This window comes from Nymphalis io, chromosome 19 (genome assembly GCF_905147045.1).
Source record: "Nymphalis io chromosome 19, ilAglIoxx1.1, whole genome shotgun sequence".
In the NCBI taxonomy this organism is placed as follows: Eukaryota; Metazoa; Arthropoda; class Insecta; order Lepidoptera; family Nymphalidae; genus Nymphalis; species Nymphalis io.
The window spans coordinates 6,500,697-6,519,888 of record NC_065906.1 but is presented as its reverse complement, the minus strand read 5'-3'; the positions used below and the strand labels follow the sequence as shown (position 1 = coordinate 6,519,888).

Here is a 19,192-nt window from a genome sequence, read left to right as displayed (position 1 = left end):
TATTTAGGGCAACAAAATTTAGGGGGTGGCAAGACTTGGTCAGATTTTGTTTTATTAGTAGCGCTTCCATTGGTCCCATAAGTCAACGTTTAAACAATAAAACCATAAAAATAAATCGAAAGCAACTCACACAATAAAATTAACCCTTTTGAGATTCAAAATAATGATGTATTAGTACTTAAAGACGATGATTGAGATCATTTTATCGTTTAAAGACTTTCGCTTTCGCTTCGATTGGTAAAATGAATAATAGACAAAGACAAAAAAATGCTTGTTTATGTCGCATGGCTAGGCAAAAGCCTTCTCTCCTCTTGATTAGGATTGGAGCCTTGTACGCAACGTTGGTTTTAGGCGGGTTGGTTGCGCAAGTGGTGGAATTTCAAAAGAAATATCCTCACGATGTTTTCACATGAATACTCAGTTGGTGCTGAACTGAGTATGCATGTGCTTATTTTGTATTTATTTTGCCTGCTTGAGTTTGAACCCGCATTCTCTGCTTAAGATTCATGTTCCAGCCACTGCATCATCTTTTAGGCTTTTATCTAACAGATACGGTGTTATTTTTTGTGTTATAATAATCAGTATCAACGTTTATAATTAGGGCAAATGTGGCTCGAAAGCTTTTTAAATAAACAGTATAAATTCGCATGTAAGTCTCGAAACATTTTTAGAATTAAAGAAAACTCGATGAAGACGAATATGATATATGTCAAAATCTTTGCTATCAAACTGCCGAATATCTAAGTCAGAACTACCAGTTTAAGGTACACTAATATCTATTTTTCATTGCAGTCATTATAAACATAATGCCTGACGTACCTAATTTGTTATTATTTTGCGGATTATTTGAATATAAAAGTTAATTATCATCCTATAGAAGCTGTCTACATATATTTAGGTCACCAGTTCCCTATATTTCCGTAATAATAAAACTTAATTAATTAAAATTCATATAATAATACTTTTTGTAAAACAAACGACTTCTAACATATTGATAAGCAGGTATTATTTTAGTTAAAATTAATTAGTTAGTTATTTTGATAATTAATTTGAAGATAAAAAATTCATTTACATTAAATTTGAAACATAATTCTTCGTGGAATCGTTAGAATCGTTAAAATAGAATTAAAACTTTTATTTTGAAGAAACAAACAATTAAAAAGTGGAATGATTGATGCAGCGATAAGTGTTTACAGTTTAATTAACTACGTAAGTGTTTATCGTTTTTTGTAAACTTTAAGAACAGCGTCAGGTATGTGAGTCAATGAGCCTTGACTGCTAAGGTTGGTTGGGTCCCCATTCAGCCCTCACTTTGGAAGCAGAACCTCATTCGCTGTTCGATCGCTCGACAAGAACAGACTTACGCGAATCCATTCACTAAAAAAAGTTTGATGCGGCTCACACGAAAGATATTATAAGCGGATAGTGATATTTAAAATAAAACATGATGTATTTAATAAGTGCTTTGTGGTCGTATATTATATTATTAATATGCTTAAACAGTAACATCATTGGAGGCCTCGCACTTTCTTTGGTAAGATCTTATTTAATACTAAAACATTAATTTTATAAGACAAGAGTTTATTTTATACATCTATTATATTTATATAATAGATGCATATATATTTAAATGCAATTTATAAATTTTTTAAAAGGCTAATTAATTTAATAATTTTAAATTCTGTATTGTTTTTATCACAACGAAAAAACTGTATTTTATATTCTATAGTAAAAACTTCATTAGTTATATCTTGTGCGTTGTTTGAATTAATTAAGTCTGTAATAATCCGTTACTCTATATAAAGTATGAATATTAATTGCGTTTCGTTTCTCTGTCGGTAATTTATTTGCATTATCATTTAATCTGTATAAAAATAATCTTAGTTGGAATTAAATATAACTTAAGGAAATAATCTTAGCTTGCATTCAATTAATTGCATGATATAAATCAAATGTTATGCAATACATTAACGATTAACCGGTTTATAAAACAAACGACAGCAAAGTATATATGTGTTCATAGAATTTATCAAATCGAAATGGTAGATTCCGAGATTACTGCATTCAACCATATAAACTCTAACATTTTTAAATAATGTTATTATTTACCTACTCTTTAAATGTTATATATATTATATTCTACCGAAACAAACGTTATTACTACCTAATACTTATATTACATTTTACGCAAACTCTAAATAATTCAACTGCACTTTGAAAGTATTACTGTTATAAAGAGCCACATACATTTTGTTTTAAGTTATTACTGAGTATTACTATTTCATGTTGTAGTATATACCTATTTTAATTTTTAATATTACGCCCAAAACTATATAAATCTATACTAGACAAGAGGATGGCGATACTACTTAATATAAATATATAATATATTATATTAACGAAAAGTATAAAACAAATATTTAACAACCTAAATATATTGCTAAAATAAATACATGTATTGCATTACTTCAATAGGTCTTTTAAATGAAAGAAACACTTATGTACCTCGTAAAAGAATTTTTGTAAATGTTTTTTGGTGTGCATATTCTAAAACTGCCAAGTCGTTTGTCGTTTTTAGTTATTATTGTTTCCGGTATTATATCAGCATCTATTCAACACTTTCACACCGATCTGACGGTTTAATGGTTTTAAATGGGGATTTAGGATTAATTACTAAATTTGCATTTACAAGACGAAGTAATTAAGTACGTAGAATAGTAAGTAGATAAACGTATTGTAGGAATACTAAAATAAAAATAAAAACATTATATACATTCTTTGATTTTTAATATAAAATGAATATTGTACAATTATTCTTTACTAACAATATTAAGTATTTTTTAAGTTATGTCTTAGATATATCTAAGTGTTACCTATGACTATTATGCATTGCTTAACCACTCGTATTGCTACGAATATTACGTAAGCGAAAAATGTTTGAACTTTTTTTATAATATTTAAATAAATTTCCTTATTTACTTATCTGTTATGTATGTCTACACCTCTAACATTTCTAAGAAATACTAAATCTGCTAGCAATTTTTAATGTCAAAGCAGTTAAGAAATAATTATTTTATCATATAGAAATCCTATTTTATTTTACCTCGAGAGTTTAGAAAATAGTGTATTAAGATTTTATACATTGCTTAAAATCTTATGTACACGTTTAATCTTACTTTTGGTTTATAGTAATTTTGTATGAGCAAAAAATATTCTAAGAAACGGAACGGAAACCGGTTAAGTTTTTGTAGAGCACTGACCGCTTAACAATCTTATTATTAAATTATATTAACATATTATTTAATAATTTAAAAAAAATGTGTTAAAAAAAATTTAGTACTACATATATTACGCGATCTATAAACTAAATTTCATTAATTAAAAGTAATTTACGAATTTTTATAAATAAGGTTTTTATTTGTATGTTATATTATTTTTATATTGTAAATATAAGGATTTAATGAATGATATCATAATCATAACACAAAAAGAAACCTTTGTTTGTATACAATCAGCTTATCTATATCTAATTAAAAACTCGTTTATTCTGACTAACTCTGTTAACGCACAGCCAAAACTATTAAGTAGATATTTTGATATTTTATATATTAATAGGTTATCCTCTAAGAAAGGGTTTTTTGTAAGAATTCATCATACTTGACGGCCTTGAGAGTTCTATTAGTAAAGTTCTTAGTATGTTTATATTTTGGTACATTAAAATGCAATTCAATATAAGATGAAGATCGGAGAGATATCGGTGATTTGGGCGCTGTAGGATAAATACCGGTTACCTCCTCCAAAAATCTTTTATGAGTTTAATAAATCTCAGATCGGTTAGGGCGACATACATTGGCTTAATAATATTCGTGTGTAGTTTTAAAATTATATTTCAGAAGAAATCTTTATTGAATAAGAACGAAATAGTCGAGACGGATCGTCGGTTTAACTAAATGTTGGATTGCGTGCTGTTTTGTATCTACCTAGTTGTTTATAAAATAGGATATTGAACTTTCGTACGAGCACTTTTACTTTAATAATTCTTAATATGTTTATAATTATAGTAATATCAGTTGAATACATCGTTACAAGATTTGTTTGTATTATATTTGTGTTGTGTCTGTTTATTTATTATTCTGTCTTAGCTTTACAGTTTGTTATTGCTACATACAGATTGCTATGCTTATAGGTAAATATTTTCGCCTTAAAAGTATTACAGAAAAAATGATAAATACTTATTATTGAATTTGTTATAATAATAATCTGTAATGATTTTGCATTTTAGTATACAATGCGCATTAAATTTTTAACTAGAAATATTTTGTTGTACCTTACGCTTAATTTGTACAGGCGGATACATGGAAAGATTTCTGAGAACAGCATTATTGGGCTTCGGCTCTCGAAATTTGCATTTTGAGGTTATAATCGGCACCTGAAGATAATAAAATGAAATAGTTAATTTAAAAAAAAAAGGAATTGATGAATGATAATTACGACTCTATACATTCGTTTTTGATGGTGTAAATAAAGAGTACGTAATTACTATAGTTATTTAGATGTAAATGTGTTTTTGAATTTAAACGCTGTCGTTTATTTAATGTATACTTGTGCCCTGTGGACCGCCATGCACACAAAGCGCTGTAACTTGCTCAAGGCGAAACGGGAAGCGTTTCGCAACCGGCTCGCATAATATCTCTCCATATTCGTAAACACAGATCTTATATTGCCTCATCGCAAAACTACGTAGAAACAATTGCTATTATATATTTTATTTTTCTGAAATTCTAACTAATATTAATAATACGAAAGTAAGTTTGTTTTTTACGGTATGTACTCAACCGATCATCATAAAATTTTGAATACACATTGTCAAGGGTACACAAAAATACATAATGTATCTAACACTTGTTGAGCTCTCCCTCTCACTCAATTGCTTAGATTGAAAGTTTTTTTTATCTCTATGTAAAAAGAGTAGTAAGCTAAACGAATAAAACCAGACTAGAATAAAAAAGTATGTTTTTCTGTTAAAATTATCATTTTCAATTGAAAATGTCTTACATTATAATGGCGTAATTAAACTGTGTATTAAATTTGCTTGTTATGGAGGAAATAACAATAAACTAAGTAATATTATCTTAGTAATTTGTACGACTAATCAATAAAAGTTTTGCAATGATGCTATGTTATTCAACAGGAGTGTTATATAATTAAATTCTTCGATGAATGGTCAAGTGAGCTACGTGCGTTCTTCTAAATAGCTATAGCAAATTTTTTACAATTTTTTATAATTTCTTAATCAGAGCCGGATTTAGAGTTGGAGGCCCTGGAGCAACAGAGGAGTGGAGGTCCCTAATATTTTTCTTAATAAATTGAACAATCTCTTCCATTCGGGTGTCAGTAATCGTCAATCAGTTTCGTAAGACTGACGTAGACACTCCTATGGACTTATGAACAGAAAGTAATTTACTAACTAGACGTTAATTTTGTGCCAATAGGTCCTTGAGTAAAAAAACGGCCAAGCCACACACTTTGACTAAGGTTGGGTTTGTGAAGAACTTAAGATTAAGATTCACGCAGAAAGCTATACGCTACGGTAGTTAATGAGTATAATGTTAGGGCGTGTTGAGCAAGGAGCTTGGCGCTCCATTAGATCTGCTCAGTTTTATAGAGTGCAAGCAATATGTACTCATCTTGACGTTACTTTAAATGACAATGTTTTTGGTGGGATTTATATATAATGTAGAACAAATGTAAATTTTTAAATAAATATTGGTTCGTAAAATATGTATATTGTAAAATTGATTTTATGAAAGACGAGATATTTTTATTAGTTGATTTTCAATTACGACTTTAATAGATATCCGAATTTTACACGGGTGGGTACGTAGGTACGCAGGTATTTATACCTCTCGCTAAATTCGTACCTATTAAGATTAATTTGATAGATATTTTCCACATCTTTTGACACCTTTTGAAACTATTTAAGTGAAATTAAAGAAGTTTAAATATCAACTTTATTTACTTATTTGTCTTATTATATTTGTCTTATAATTAGATGATTTTAATGGTTCAATTTATATATAATTTATCAACTTTAACATTTTAAATAACGTTACGATTAATTATTAATTTTTATGTAACTATAACAAGAAATGTGATTATTTGTAACTTATCTATGTAAGATGTTAATATTTTTGAAATATATTATTCACTTCCGTATAAGTTTTATGGTTTTTAAAGTTGGACAATTTCATCTTTAAATAAGTTTAAATAATTTCTTATAGCTCATAAAATTAAACTTTACGAAAGAGTTAAGAGACATAACGAACAAGACTTGCCACTTTATAATACATATTACTTACTATATATTAAGATCATGCCATATTTTCTTTTTATATTACTATAAAGTATGATTTTATTTTAGTACTTGTTCAATGATGCAAGCTTTTGTTAAAATATAAATGAATAAATTTCTAGCAAATTAATTACTAAAGATTTTTATTTTTAATTATACCTATAATATACATTATTCTAATAGTTTATGACAATATAGAATCATAATAATTATTGGTTAGTATTTTTCATATAGCTTATAAATATTTACGTTCTCTGAGAAATATCAAAAAATAAAAAACTCAAAAAAGGCACGGCGTTATAGGTTAAAATACCTAAAAAATATATGTGATCAACGTGAAACGTTTTATTATTATTTTTGACCGACCGACACAAACAACATTGACTCTTCAGTGAGCAATGGTGTCATGGGCAGTAAAAATGATGGCATACAGTTGAATGCAGAGACCGCCTTCTACATTGTGGGATAGCGATAACGCTAGTTAATTTCGATCGTTAAAATTATTACGATAACCTGAAATCCTTGAGATAAAATGCAAATATGTATCAGCTATTATAAGCGACACGAATATTTTGCACAAAACATTATACCTTTGAATAATTGAAATAGATTAAATAAATATTAATAAACAGATAAATGTGTTTCGCTAGTATTTTATAATATAATGATAGCGTTAAGGTTAAGGCCATGAGTCAACTTCTTTACATAAAAACTCAATTACATTTAATTTATTAAAAAATGCAGTTAATATTCTGAGATATATATAAATAAGACGGCAGTTATGCTTTAAATATTCTAAAGATATATTTATGTACAAAACTGCGGCCACTATTTTATGCACCTATTGGACGTATAATGTAATTTATAAAATAATACGTAACAAATTGTTACATATACTGATGAAATGTAACTGTAATGCAAGCAATGAATAAGGATATGTCTAAATAAGTATGTAATAGTGATTCATATTATTTTAGCTACAAAGTCCATAATCTCTAACATCATTTATTATTTAATCCGTTGTAGCTTGTATTCTTAACACATATAAATTAGAAATTGAGTTCTTGTGTAACTAATTAACTATTCCACTCTCGCAATTTCCAGTCATGTGATGATGGCGCTAAAGATCGTTTATCTTATGATTACTAAATAGTTTATATAGTGAACCGCGGTGACCCAGTGGACAAAACACATGGAATCACTCTGAAGAAAGCAGGTTCGAACATGTAATATTGACCTTTTCCTTAAAAGGAGAGGAGGCTTTAGTCCAGTTGTGGGATATTTTTTTAAGACTGTTACTTATGTCTTTACTTAATGTCATATGATGATGTAAAGTAACGAATTAATTGTTTATATTATATCGATATTAGTATGATAATATATATTTGAATATCTTTATATTCAAATATATATTAAATATGCTATAAAAATATCGCAATTAAGTTTTAGTATCAAGCACAATCTTTAAGACATAATAAATAAAAGAGATCCTTTCAATGTCACATACGTTTAGTTTATGGAAAATATAAAAAAATGTATTTATTTGTTTTATATGTTTTGTGCTGTATGCTGCAACTAATAATAAATATTTAAGTTTAGGCAACCTTTTTCATAATAGGTAAAAAATAACAAGACGCGATCGATTTTGCTAAAAATTAGCAAAAGCCGAAACTTCACCCGCTTGGAATCCGGTTAGTGACGAAAATTCTTCAAAATCTGACATTTTAATATATACATATGTATGTAATGCCTATTCGAATATACAGATAAAATTATTCAATTATTAGGTAGCAGCGGCAAAAAATAAGAATATTTTTTTGGTTTTATATATTATAACTCAAACAGATATAAACTTAAAAAGAGGCATTTATTTTGAAATCACAGATATACACGTTGTTTTAGTTATTTGTACTCATAGATTAAATTCATAGTTGGCTGGAACACAAACAGTTTCAGAATTTTATTCAACACAAACATATGTATTTCCTCACGATGTTTTCCTTCACCGCCTAGCCCTAGATGAATTATAAAAACAAATTAAGCATAAGAAAATTCGATAGTGTTTGCTCGTATTTAAACTTTTCGGTTAAAGTCTATGAAACTTATCTATTGGGGCACGGCTCATGCGAGTTTTATTACTAAGATAAAAACCAGGTTTCCTTAATGTATTTCCCCATATAATTCCCAATGTAAATGGTATCAGTAGGTTAAGTTGATACTTAACCCACATTAATTGAATAATGATTAGTTATGACTTAATTTGTGGCTGCAAGTGTTAAATCACTTAATGTTGCCGTGTCCTTTAAGCAATGACTTCAATTTAAGTATCTATGTTACGGCTTATTATTCGATTGAACAATAACAAACAATTTTGTTATTTTTTTTGTTTATTATTGATTTATAATAAACAGTTACATTATTAATTCTACAAACAAAAACACACATATATTCTAGTTCTAAAACATTTATTTACATATGATAATGTAAATGCCATCGACTAAGTGGTTTATTTTTTGTCCAGTGAATCGGAATTGCGATTCAAAGGGTAAATGCGGCTAGCATTCGTGCCACCATTCCATGTGGTCACGATTTGTATTTATTTAAGGCTTTACTTCACTTGTCAAACTAACCGGCTAAGTATAAATTTAACAAAATTATGAAAAAAAAATGCGGCAGTAAAACGAAATATCTACCTAACCTATACTGCTTTAATACCTACTTCAACTTACAAAGTTATTTATAAACCGAAAATAAATACGTATGTATATATGAGTATTTTCAAATAACCTACTCAACTAACCGTTTTTAATAATATGTTAAAATTATAAAAAGTACTAAAAACTGTCTATGTCTATTTTCGGTCTTATCTCGATATCTTTCATAAGAATTAATATTTTATAAAAACGACGGTGCAAATAATGCATTATCTTAGAACAAAGTTGATAACCATACAAAAGGTTTATAGTCAATCTTAAAAGATAGACATATATCTACGCACGGGCGAGTTAACCGACATATACCAGCATAAGCTGCATATCTTATTTAATATGATTGATCATATAAATCTGAGTTAAACTTACATTGGAAGTTCTTAATCTCTTATATAATAACCTTTCAATCATCATTATTTTCAATCAATCAATCAACAGCCAATCATTGTCCACCGCTGAACATAGGCCTCTCCCAAGGTGCGCCAAAGCTCCCTGTCCTCCGCCTTCCGCATCAAGTTGGTGCCCGCCTCCTTCTTAAGGTCGTCGGTCCACATAGCTGGAGGGCGCCCTACGCTGCGCTTGCTGTTTCGCGGTCTCCACTCTAGGACTCGTCTGCTCCAACGGCCATCGGTCCTACGACATACGTGACCAGCCCACTGCCACTTCAGCCTGCTAATTTTGCAAGCTATGTCGGTGACCCCTTTTCTTTTTCGGATAATCTCATTCCTGATCTTATCCTTCAAAGGTACTCCGAGCATAGCTCGCTCCATAGCACGCTGAGCGACTTTGAATTTGTGGACTAGTCCCGCAGCTAGTGTCCACGTTTCGGCACCGTATGTCATGGCAGGTAAGACGCATCGGTTGAAGATCCCAAGCGAATTCTTCGATCGGCTTCCTTCTCGAAGTTGTTCCTACCGACTTGTATTATCTGTCCTAGGTAGGTATATTCACTAACAACTTCGAGAGGTTTCCCCTCGACGTATATCGGTCCCGGCACGACATGACCTTGATGCGCCCAAAAAAAAGAGATTAGACAAAAGTTATAAAATTATGTACAATAAGACTACTTTGACCGGATAATTATCTTTGCTACTTACATATTCACTAACAACTTCGAGGGGAAATCTCGACGGATATCGGTCCCGGCACGACATCATTATGTAAAATAATAAACTATGATTTATTATACGTTTTAACCAATTCAACTGAACAGTTATTTTATATCAAATTTATCGAAAAAAATGTTCGACGTGATTCTATAAATTGACATTTGTTATTTATGAACCTGTTAAAATAAAACAATCGGTTAAGCCGTTTCTAAGATTAGCGTACACAAACACACAGAAAAACAGACAATAATTCTAACAATCATTGTTTTGGGTTCTATTGGCTTGATAAAGGCCCCCGGTTATAGTTTTACTCATATATCTTTTTATTTATTTATTTGTAATAGCACACTTACAACATAAATATAAAGCATTGAAAAAATAATTTATAAAACAATAATAGTATATATAATATGCATGTCAATTACACATATAGTACATAGCACTTCCAGATTCCAGATTCCAGATCTTTCTTGTACAGACAGCGATTAGTTACAGATTTATTATATGTATATATAAATATTATGTACAAAAGAGGATTGACTGTGAATATGACGAGATGTATGGAAGAAAAGTACATTGTACACAGGCTTTGGGAAAACAAATGATGATGAGATATAACTATTCAAGTCAATTGTAAATTAATTTAAAAAAAAAAGTTTACATTTTTCTATTATTAATTTATAAAATATTTTACATAGGGTAACACTAGTATTATATAAGCTGTTAAACATCAACAAGTTTTGTTGCAACAAGTAATTCAAGGTCGTCTTGAATTTATGGATGCGTCTTTCTGCGTATACTTGGAAAATTTATAACATACCATAATACGTTATGCAAAAAAATGCGGGCAGTACGAGGTTATAAGCATCGCATGTAAACAGATGTCGGTACTGATCTCATGATTGGAAATACCGACCAATTCGATTTGAAGGTTAATTACGAGCTTATTGTAAACTAATTTGTGGTTTTGGTTTTTGTATGCGTTTTTTGTTTAGTATTTGGTTATTATTGTACACCTGGCAATTTGTTCTTAGTAATGTAAAAAGCTTAGGCGTCATTCGATTTAAATAAAAATAAGTGTTAATAATATGGAATTTTATTATGTCCTTATAATATCTCTGATTCTGTATAATATTATAATGTATATTGTGGATGTGTACAATATTGTAAGTATTCCAACTAAGTTAAAAACATCCCGAAGGGAGATTCGAGCACTGAGATTGTAAACAGCTGTTTTTTTTTCTTTTCTGATGAAACAAAAATCTGTATATATCTGCAGCGTTACACAAAAAGAATATAATACGAGATGACACTACAAAATATCCAAAATACCGAGTTAGATGTATGATATGGCATCATATATGAATATTGTATCGATTAAACTGTACCGAGAATTTAAACAAAAAAATATTATTAGTATACACGAAGTCCTTCTCATATTGAAACTATATTTTTTAATGTAACATTTTTATTATTTTCAGCCGGATTCACACACTTGCGTAGTAGGGGCGGGTTACTCCGGGCTAGCAGTCTCGCGTTATTTAAAACAGTTCGGTGTAAATTTTACTGTATTTGAGGCGTCTCGGCATGTTGGTGGTACTTGGCGATTCGACCCACACGTGGGCTTAGATGAAGATGGGACACCCGTGCTCACTAGCATGTATAAATATCTCAGGTAAATGTCAAATAAGTATACAATATTATTTAATGTAGTATTAAACAATTATGAAAACGAAACCGCTACATGCATTTTATATTTCTTATGTCATGGTGTATATTGTATAATATGAGTGCTTGTTTGATAAAACCCGAAACGAATCGTTATCGTCATCAGTAACCGATCATGTTTGAATTAATAGTCCTACGACTCCCTATAAGTTCCTACGTGATGTAATGCAACCTCGAAACTTATGTTTTTATAGGGACGCTTTTTAATTACGCATGGATAATTAAAGGGATTTATTTCTTGAATATAAAAACCGGACATGATTGATAAAATGAAATCGGATGTCATGTATTTATGTGTTGATTTAAAAATCCAACAGTAGCTGTGATATTTATTTACTATATCTAGGGTTATCTATTTATATTAATCTTTATATTATTATAGTAATGAACTTGTCTTTAAAGTATATGATTTGGTATGTAGTTAGAGTATAAAATTTAGGGAACCGGTTATTATTCGTATGAGCTAATACGAATGAATAATGTCAACTGCGGTCGCAAATTGCCCATTAAAATTTACAATGGTGGCTACTCATCTGATATTCTACCGCAAAACAGCAGTACTTAGTATTGTTGTGTTCCGATTTGAAGAGTAAGTATACAATAATAGTACATATGAAGAGCAAGTACACAGTAATAGTACATATTTTTGTTTGGTAGTAGAATATGTGATGAGGTGGTACGCAGACGGGCTTACACAAAGCCCTACCACGAACAAAATGTTATTTAGAAAGGGCTGCTATCGAGGCTATAGGCTACTGTAACTACGTTTATTTTCCAGAACAAATACACCACGACAGACAATGGAGTTTGGAGGTTTTCCTTTCCCAGACAGCACACCCGCGTACCCAACCGGAACCTGCTTCTACAAATACTTACGGTCGTTTGTAAAACACTTTGACTTGATGCCGAATATTCATGTAAGTAGGTATGTCTTATAAGTATGATACAAATTTTATATAGTACTTACTACATATTTTTATCATGTTGTACATAAATTATTCTAATCGAAAAAGGAGTAAAGATAAACAAAATTAGATTAGATTAGACTTAGATTTACATATTCCACGCTATTTGCCAATAGCTCGGCTGTATTATGCACTACGAACAGTTTTTGATTAACTTACCTTTATTTATAATACAATACTATTCCACTTAACTTGTTATAACCACTTTAATTTAGCTTCCAAAGTTCAAATTATAATTTATTGAGATCTTGACCAATGATATCGCGTCAGTTCGATGTCAAAATTGTTTATTTGTCTCTCCTTTTGTATTTGGAATATACTATAGATGTCAGTTTACGGTTTGGAATTTCGGTGAATCTAAAGCGGTGATTGTAATACCACCCACATAATTTGATCAATTACACTTACTTTATTTATGATAAGATTTAAAACTTGAATTTAAAAAAATTGTCGTGAAAGATACGATGAATTATTTCTAATGAGTCTTTCTTGATAAGTTAATTTTTTAACAATCTTCGATAAATGTTTGACTTAGGTATAATTAAAATAGTTCGTTCTTGTGATTTATGTTATTTTCTAAGTCGCTTTATTTTTTTTATGCAAGTATGGTTAATCTCAATCCACTTGTAAGACTATTGTTAAAGTTAAAATGTTCCACAACGGAAGGTCTAGCCCACTATTAAAACGTGACAAGAACTCAAATTGATCTAAAGGAGATGTAGATTATGACTATTGTATGAAAAGTGACAGTATTACATTAGTATAAATAGCCTTGAAATTGAATAGCAATTTTCGTAGGTGTCTTGGTTACTAATTCTACACGTTTAAATAATAGGTACGCTATTGTTTTGCGATTATTATTGTAATTACCGCAGAATATTGTCACTAATCTTAACCACGGAGCTAAGCAGTAAATGAGTTTAGATAACTTTCCAGGATGACTATAAAAACTTACGCGTTTACCTCATTGATTTTATCTTTATTTTTAATATATATATTTTTGGACATTTTTTACATATATATCCGATCCCAAATTAAGCTTGTACAGAGCTTGAACTATGGCAACCAGACAACTGATATACTACATATACTATTTTTCTTTTGTAAATACATACTTATATAGATAATTACACCCAGACTCAGGGCAAACAGTTCATGCACACAAATATCTGTCCTGGGTGGGAATCGGACCCACAACCTTCGGCGTGTAAGGCAAGCATCCACCAACCACGCCAACCGACTCACTACTTCGTAACTTCTCTATGATCGATTAAGTAACCTTTATACCAACTTATTTATTAGTATTTTATTGTTAATAAACAGGAACAAAGATAAAATTACTATGATGTTAACAATACTATAAAGCGTTTGATTTGTGTCCATAAGTTAACCTTTTTTTAGTTCAATAAATCGTTGTAAAAGAATTTCTTTATCCATATACGATTCAGCTTTTATGGTTCTTCTTCTTTTAAAAATAAAAGATGTACATAATGTGATTCGAATTTTAATGAAGATTTATTTTTACACATCTTTTAAACTGAGAGGTTACTCTTTAAGTGTTCAGTTTATTTTTATCACCATTTGCTTTCTATTTACAGATTCGTCGTTTAGTTACGTCAGTAAAGTGGCTTAATCATCACTGGGAGTTGACGTACACACAGACTGATGAGAGAAGTAATCACACGGTATCTTGTGATTTTGTTATCATCGCTAATGGTCAATATGTAAGACCTACATTACCCATGTTACCTGGACAAGATATTTTCAATGGTAAATATTTAAATAAAGATTTAAATTTAACTTTGTCTAGAATAGCAATAAATTTGAGTCTGTTTATATATATATATAACATATTGTGTACATACGTATCTATTACTGTGGATTTAACTATTTGTAACTTTTTATTTATTTATAGGATCAATTATCCACAGTCACGATTATAAAGAACCAGAGAAATATAAAGACCGAAGGGTGCTGCTTATTGGTGCTGGGCCGTCGGGATTAGATCTTGCTGGTCAATTACATAACGTCACAGCTAAACTATTTCATAGCCATCATCTGGTCTACAATCAGCCCAAATTCTCAGAACATTATTTTAAAAAAACCGACGTAGAAGCTTTCACGATGGATGGGGTTGTCTTTAAAGATGGTACTTTTGAAGAAGTGGATGACGTCATATTTTGTACAGGTACATGAGATGGGTCAATAATATTTTTCAATTTAGATAGGTTTTATAGTTCACAAAACAACAATATATAATACAGTAAAAGACACAAGTCCTACTAAGGAGAACTTTTCCAGGTTATTTCAATTACGCTTCTCTGATGCGAGTTCGTGGGACACATGTGGTAGAATGTCATGTAACATATTTTGTTTTTATCATGATGCTTTCTTTAACTGCTTCTCGTACGAGATGAGATTTACACTCAAAATGTGTAGATTTGAACCAGTACTGGTCAACTATATTAAAAAACAAACACACATATACAAAAAAAAACATAGCTTAAAATAAATGATAACCTTAAATCATACTAACATCAAGAGCTTGAAGTTTTGTTTATTTTTTCCTATTTCATGCAAAAGATTCTAATCCGATTGTAGGGTCTTAAAAGTATTTTTGTGAGATTAAATGAATATTTCCTGATTAAAGTTAATATTTCGTCTATCTTTATTTCTTTATAAGGTTACGAGTTTTTCCACCCATTCTTGGATCAAAGCTGTGGACTTACAGTCTCTGGCAAGTTTATACTACCATTGCACCAGAACATCGTCAACATTAGACATCCTAGCATGAGTTTCATAGGGGTGGTGAACAAAGTCATCACCAGAGTGCTGGATGCCCAGGTACGATTTAATAGTTTTTTCATTAGTAATTATTTGTTTAAAGGTTGATAAATGTTACGGCTATTCTTTCGTACGTACGTTACGTTGTGTAAAATAATTATTTACGAATTTTACCATAAATATGAAGAATGTTAAATATGAAATGATATAACCTAACCTATATAAGAAATTTGGCAACTCCTTTCTTTGTCGCACTACCAAATGGTAATCCTTACCAGCTCACGTGTTCCCCTCCTCTTACAACCCGGGTTCCTTCAAACGAGGCGTGAAGAGGCATCTTGCGGGCCGGCAAGGCGGTGACGGCTAGTACAGAACATTCTTCCCGACTGTACTGGCCGTCGTCGCGTTTGGACTCTACTACCACTTACCATCAGGTGGAGTAGAGTCATTTGCCATCCCGGACATATAAAAAAAAAACCTAAGATTTTAAATAACATGCATATAAAAAGTACTTTTAAACATTAACTAAATATATAAACATATTCCAGGCAGAATACATCGCTTCGCTGATCGCTGGAAAGTTCAAACTGCCTCCTCAGGAAGAAATGCTCAAGATCTGGCTCGCACATGTTTTTAAGCTTCAGCATCAGCGTAAGAAGATCGTTGATGTTAACACTGTGGGTGCAGACATGGTAAGTTGCTATTTTTTTAATTTTTGGATGATTTGGTCAATTGGACGTCTTGATCAGAATACCATCAGAAGTAAGAATAAAAGAATGATTGTTTACATCGCTAATGCGCCGCCAACCATGGAAACTATCGAAATGAATGGAAACTACCTTAAGTGGTAAGATATTGTTGTGTGTACTGTCGGTAGATAAACTACTCATATTAGAAATAATTGTAAGTAATGTGTACATTTATCATTTTATTCAGAATAATCTTACGACTTTAAATCATTTGTACATTTCTCGTTATTTCTATATATGAGAGGCATTTAACAATGTTTATTTTTAATTTTTAAAACTGTAATTTCACAATTTAAAAATATATTTGCTTTTTATTCTAGGATCAATATTTCGCCAACCTTACAATGGAAGCGGGTATAACAAGAGTGCCACCAGTTTTGTCTGAAATTAGAGATTTTAATGCGAAGAATCGTTTAGAGGATCTGCTGCATTATAGAGATTATGATTACGAAGTTGTAGATTCGATGAATTACAAACGGTGGCATAACGGTGGAGGGAGTCGCGGTGAAGAGTGTCCAGTTGAGATATAAGCGCAATGAAATGCATTAGAATACCGACTAACAAAGTAAAATCAAAATATATAACATATAAACGTTATTAAAAATAAAAGAAGACATGCATATATCGAACATTTGTTTACTACGCTTATTTCAATTGTGTTTTTTTTATTAATAAAACTTAAATTCAATGATCAAAATATAAGAAAATCGATTTAAAAAGGTGAAATATTTGTCTTTGCCGGTTTAGACTTAGAAGATTCTAGTTATGCAAGCTTTGCTGAGAACACTATACTTATGGTTTTAGTAAGATGTTCATTATTGAGATTTAAATAAATGTCTTCCATTTTTGTCAGTAATTATTTAATAAGTAACACACTATTAAAGAACCTAAGGTAAAGATTGTATTTCTAGTGGTTTATAATAGTTTTATATTTTCTTCTGACCTTTAATTAACTCTAAAAAATATTTTAAAATTGAACAAGACGGATTTAAGGCCCTCTAGATTTACTGTTTGTGTTTTTTACAAACTGTTTATCGTATTAGTAAAAGCAGGCCGATGGCTGGGCAAAAGCTAAATATTTTTACCGCTTACGTATTTGATATATAATTAAAATTTAAATAGTTTTATTATTATATTAAGCATTTTATTATTATATTATGGTAAGCATAAGGTTACCGTTAAGTTTATAATAACCTCCGAAAATTGTAAATAATTATCAATTTATTTATAAATAATTTCACCATAATATGTACTTAGCCAGTTTTAATTAAATTTAGTTTAATAAGCTGTTCTAACTTTTTTTTGATTAATTACAATTTTCAATAGGCTTATAGGTTTCAAGAATAAAAAATATGTTTACTTTTGTTTGAATGAATAAAAAAAAACGTTTGCTTAAACCAATGTGTAATTACATCGACTATTTTAATTGACATTGACATTAACATTACGACAAAACGCTAAAAAAGCTGTTACTTCTCTAACCAATAACAGACTGTATACTTATGTAACGATTTAAACTAATTAACGGTGAATACTTTTTTATTTTTTTACATTGACTTTTCTCAATATTAGTATTAATTATTTAGCCACTAATGGGGATTCTGTTGTACGCAATAGTTAAACTAAACTCTAAACACTCTCGAAGCTCACCGTCATGAAATGTCGGAAAGTGATTTGCGATATTGACCATAATAATCATAACATTTCAAGAATACATGAATCAAAATTGTATATCATCATAATTCGGTTGTCAACATTTCACAGGTGTAATGATGGAAGTTCTTACAGACTAGCCCTACTGAGTCCTACTGTAGACAATCAAAAGATATAATGTAAAATCTCTTGATACCACAATAAAATATTAATAGGCGAAATATAAGTGAAATTAACATATGAATGTCTGTATTTGTCAATTTAATAAGTTATTTCTAATTAAACTAGAGTAATGTATTAAAAAAATTATAAGCATTGTTTCACTAAAAATTGTGAAATTGTAATTGTGAATTTTAAGTTCTCTGTTTGTCGAACGGCCCTACTTATATACGTTGTTTAGAGGGAGACTAGTTTCGACTGTTAAATCAATGAAGTCAAAAGAGCGAAATCAAAATTTAACTTAACAGCCGCTAAGCAACGTTTACAAGGAAGGCTTTTTACTGGTGGTAGAGCTTTGTGCAAGCTCGTCTGGGTAGGTACCACCCACTCATCAGATATTCTACCGCAAAACAGCAGTACTTGGTATTGTTGTGTTCCGGTTTGAAGGGTGAGTGAGCCAGTGTAATTACAGGCACAAGGGACATAACATCTTAGTTCCCAAGGTTGGTGGCGCATTGGTGATGTAAGCGATGGTTAACATTTTTTACATTGCCAATGTCTAAGGGCGTTTGGTGACCACTTACCATCAGGTGGCCCAAATGCTCGTCCGCCTTCCTATACTATAAAAAAAAAAAAAAAAAGGCTGTAATTTGTCTGGCGTGTGACGATATTAATGATAATTATTTCGAATTAGTTTGCCGGGTTTCTTAAGATTTAATAACAAAACCTTTTGACTCCAACCACTTCAATTATGTTTTTCTCGTAAATTCTACAATATGTATCCTATGTCATTATCTAAGTACCAGGGTACCTCTAGGTCGGTTATTATCGGTTTAGAGCTTTAGTGATAATGTGGTAACAGATAGGCAGTAACTTTGGCATTTATATGATTTGTCTGATGTTAAGACTAGACGAATTAATTTCCTTTAGAGACGGTGTACAATAGAATCAGTGCCATTATTGGGTGCGGTGCTATTTATTT

General features: G+C 30.4%; 2 protein-coding genes across 3 annotated transcripts in view; both read left to right on the top strand.

Moving 5' to 3' along the window:
• The window catches only part of LOC126776038 (transcription initiation factor IIA subunit 2), a 61,135-nt gene extending 42,234 nt beyond the window's left edge, over window positions 1–18,901 (top strand). The window contains exon 4 of the mRNA XM_050498295.1: window positions 18,544–18,901. Coding sequence (XP_050354252.1) covers window positions 18,544–18,587 — 44 coding nt within the window. The 3' untranslated portion in view covers window positions 18,588–18,901. The remainder of the gene's footprint in view (window positions 1–18,543) is intronic.
• On the top strand, window positions 1,336–18,901 carry LOC126775979 (senecionine N-oxygenase-like). 2 transcript variants are annotated; one of them, XM_050498222.1, is made up of 8 exons: window positions 1,336–1,534; window positions 11,654–11,847; window positions 12,679–12,817; window positions 14,464–14,635; window positions 14,781–15,053; window positions 15,549–15,709; window positions 16,198–16,341; window positions 16,719–18,901. In XM_050498222.1, exons 1-8 carry the CDS (start codon window positions 1,445–1,447, stop codon window positions 16,926–16,928), a joined length of 1,383 nt encoding a protein of 460 aa, XP_050354179.1. In that variant the 5' UTR covers window positions 1,336–1,444; the 3' UTR covers window positions 16,929–18,901. The 2 variants fall into 2 exon arrangements, with proteins under 2 accessions (XP_050354179.1, XP_050354180.1); XM_050498223.1 differs by lacking the exon at window positions 1,336–1,534 and adding an exon at window positions 11,056–11,103.
• Window positions 18,902–19,192: the final 291 nt, after the last annotated feature.

Excerpts from the sequence above, each read along its gene's own strand:
- LOC126775979 (XM_050498222.1), top strand. The coding sequence starts at position 1,445 with ATGATGTATTTAATAAGTGCTTTGTGGTCGTATATTATATTATTAATA. Across the intron at positions 1,535-11,653 it reads GAGGCCTCGCACTTTCTTTG|CCGGATTCACACACTTGCGT; the intron begins GTAAGATCTTAT and ends TATTATTTTCAG. Across the intron at positions 16,342-16,718 it reads ACACTGTGGGTGCAGACATG|GATCAATATTTCGCCAACCT; the intron begins GTAAGTTGCTAT and ends TTTTTATTCTAG.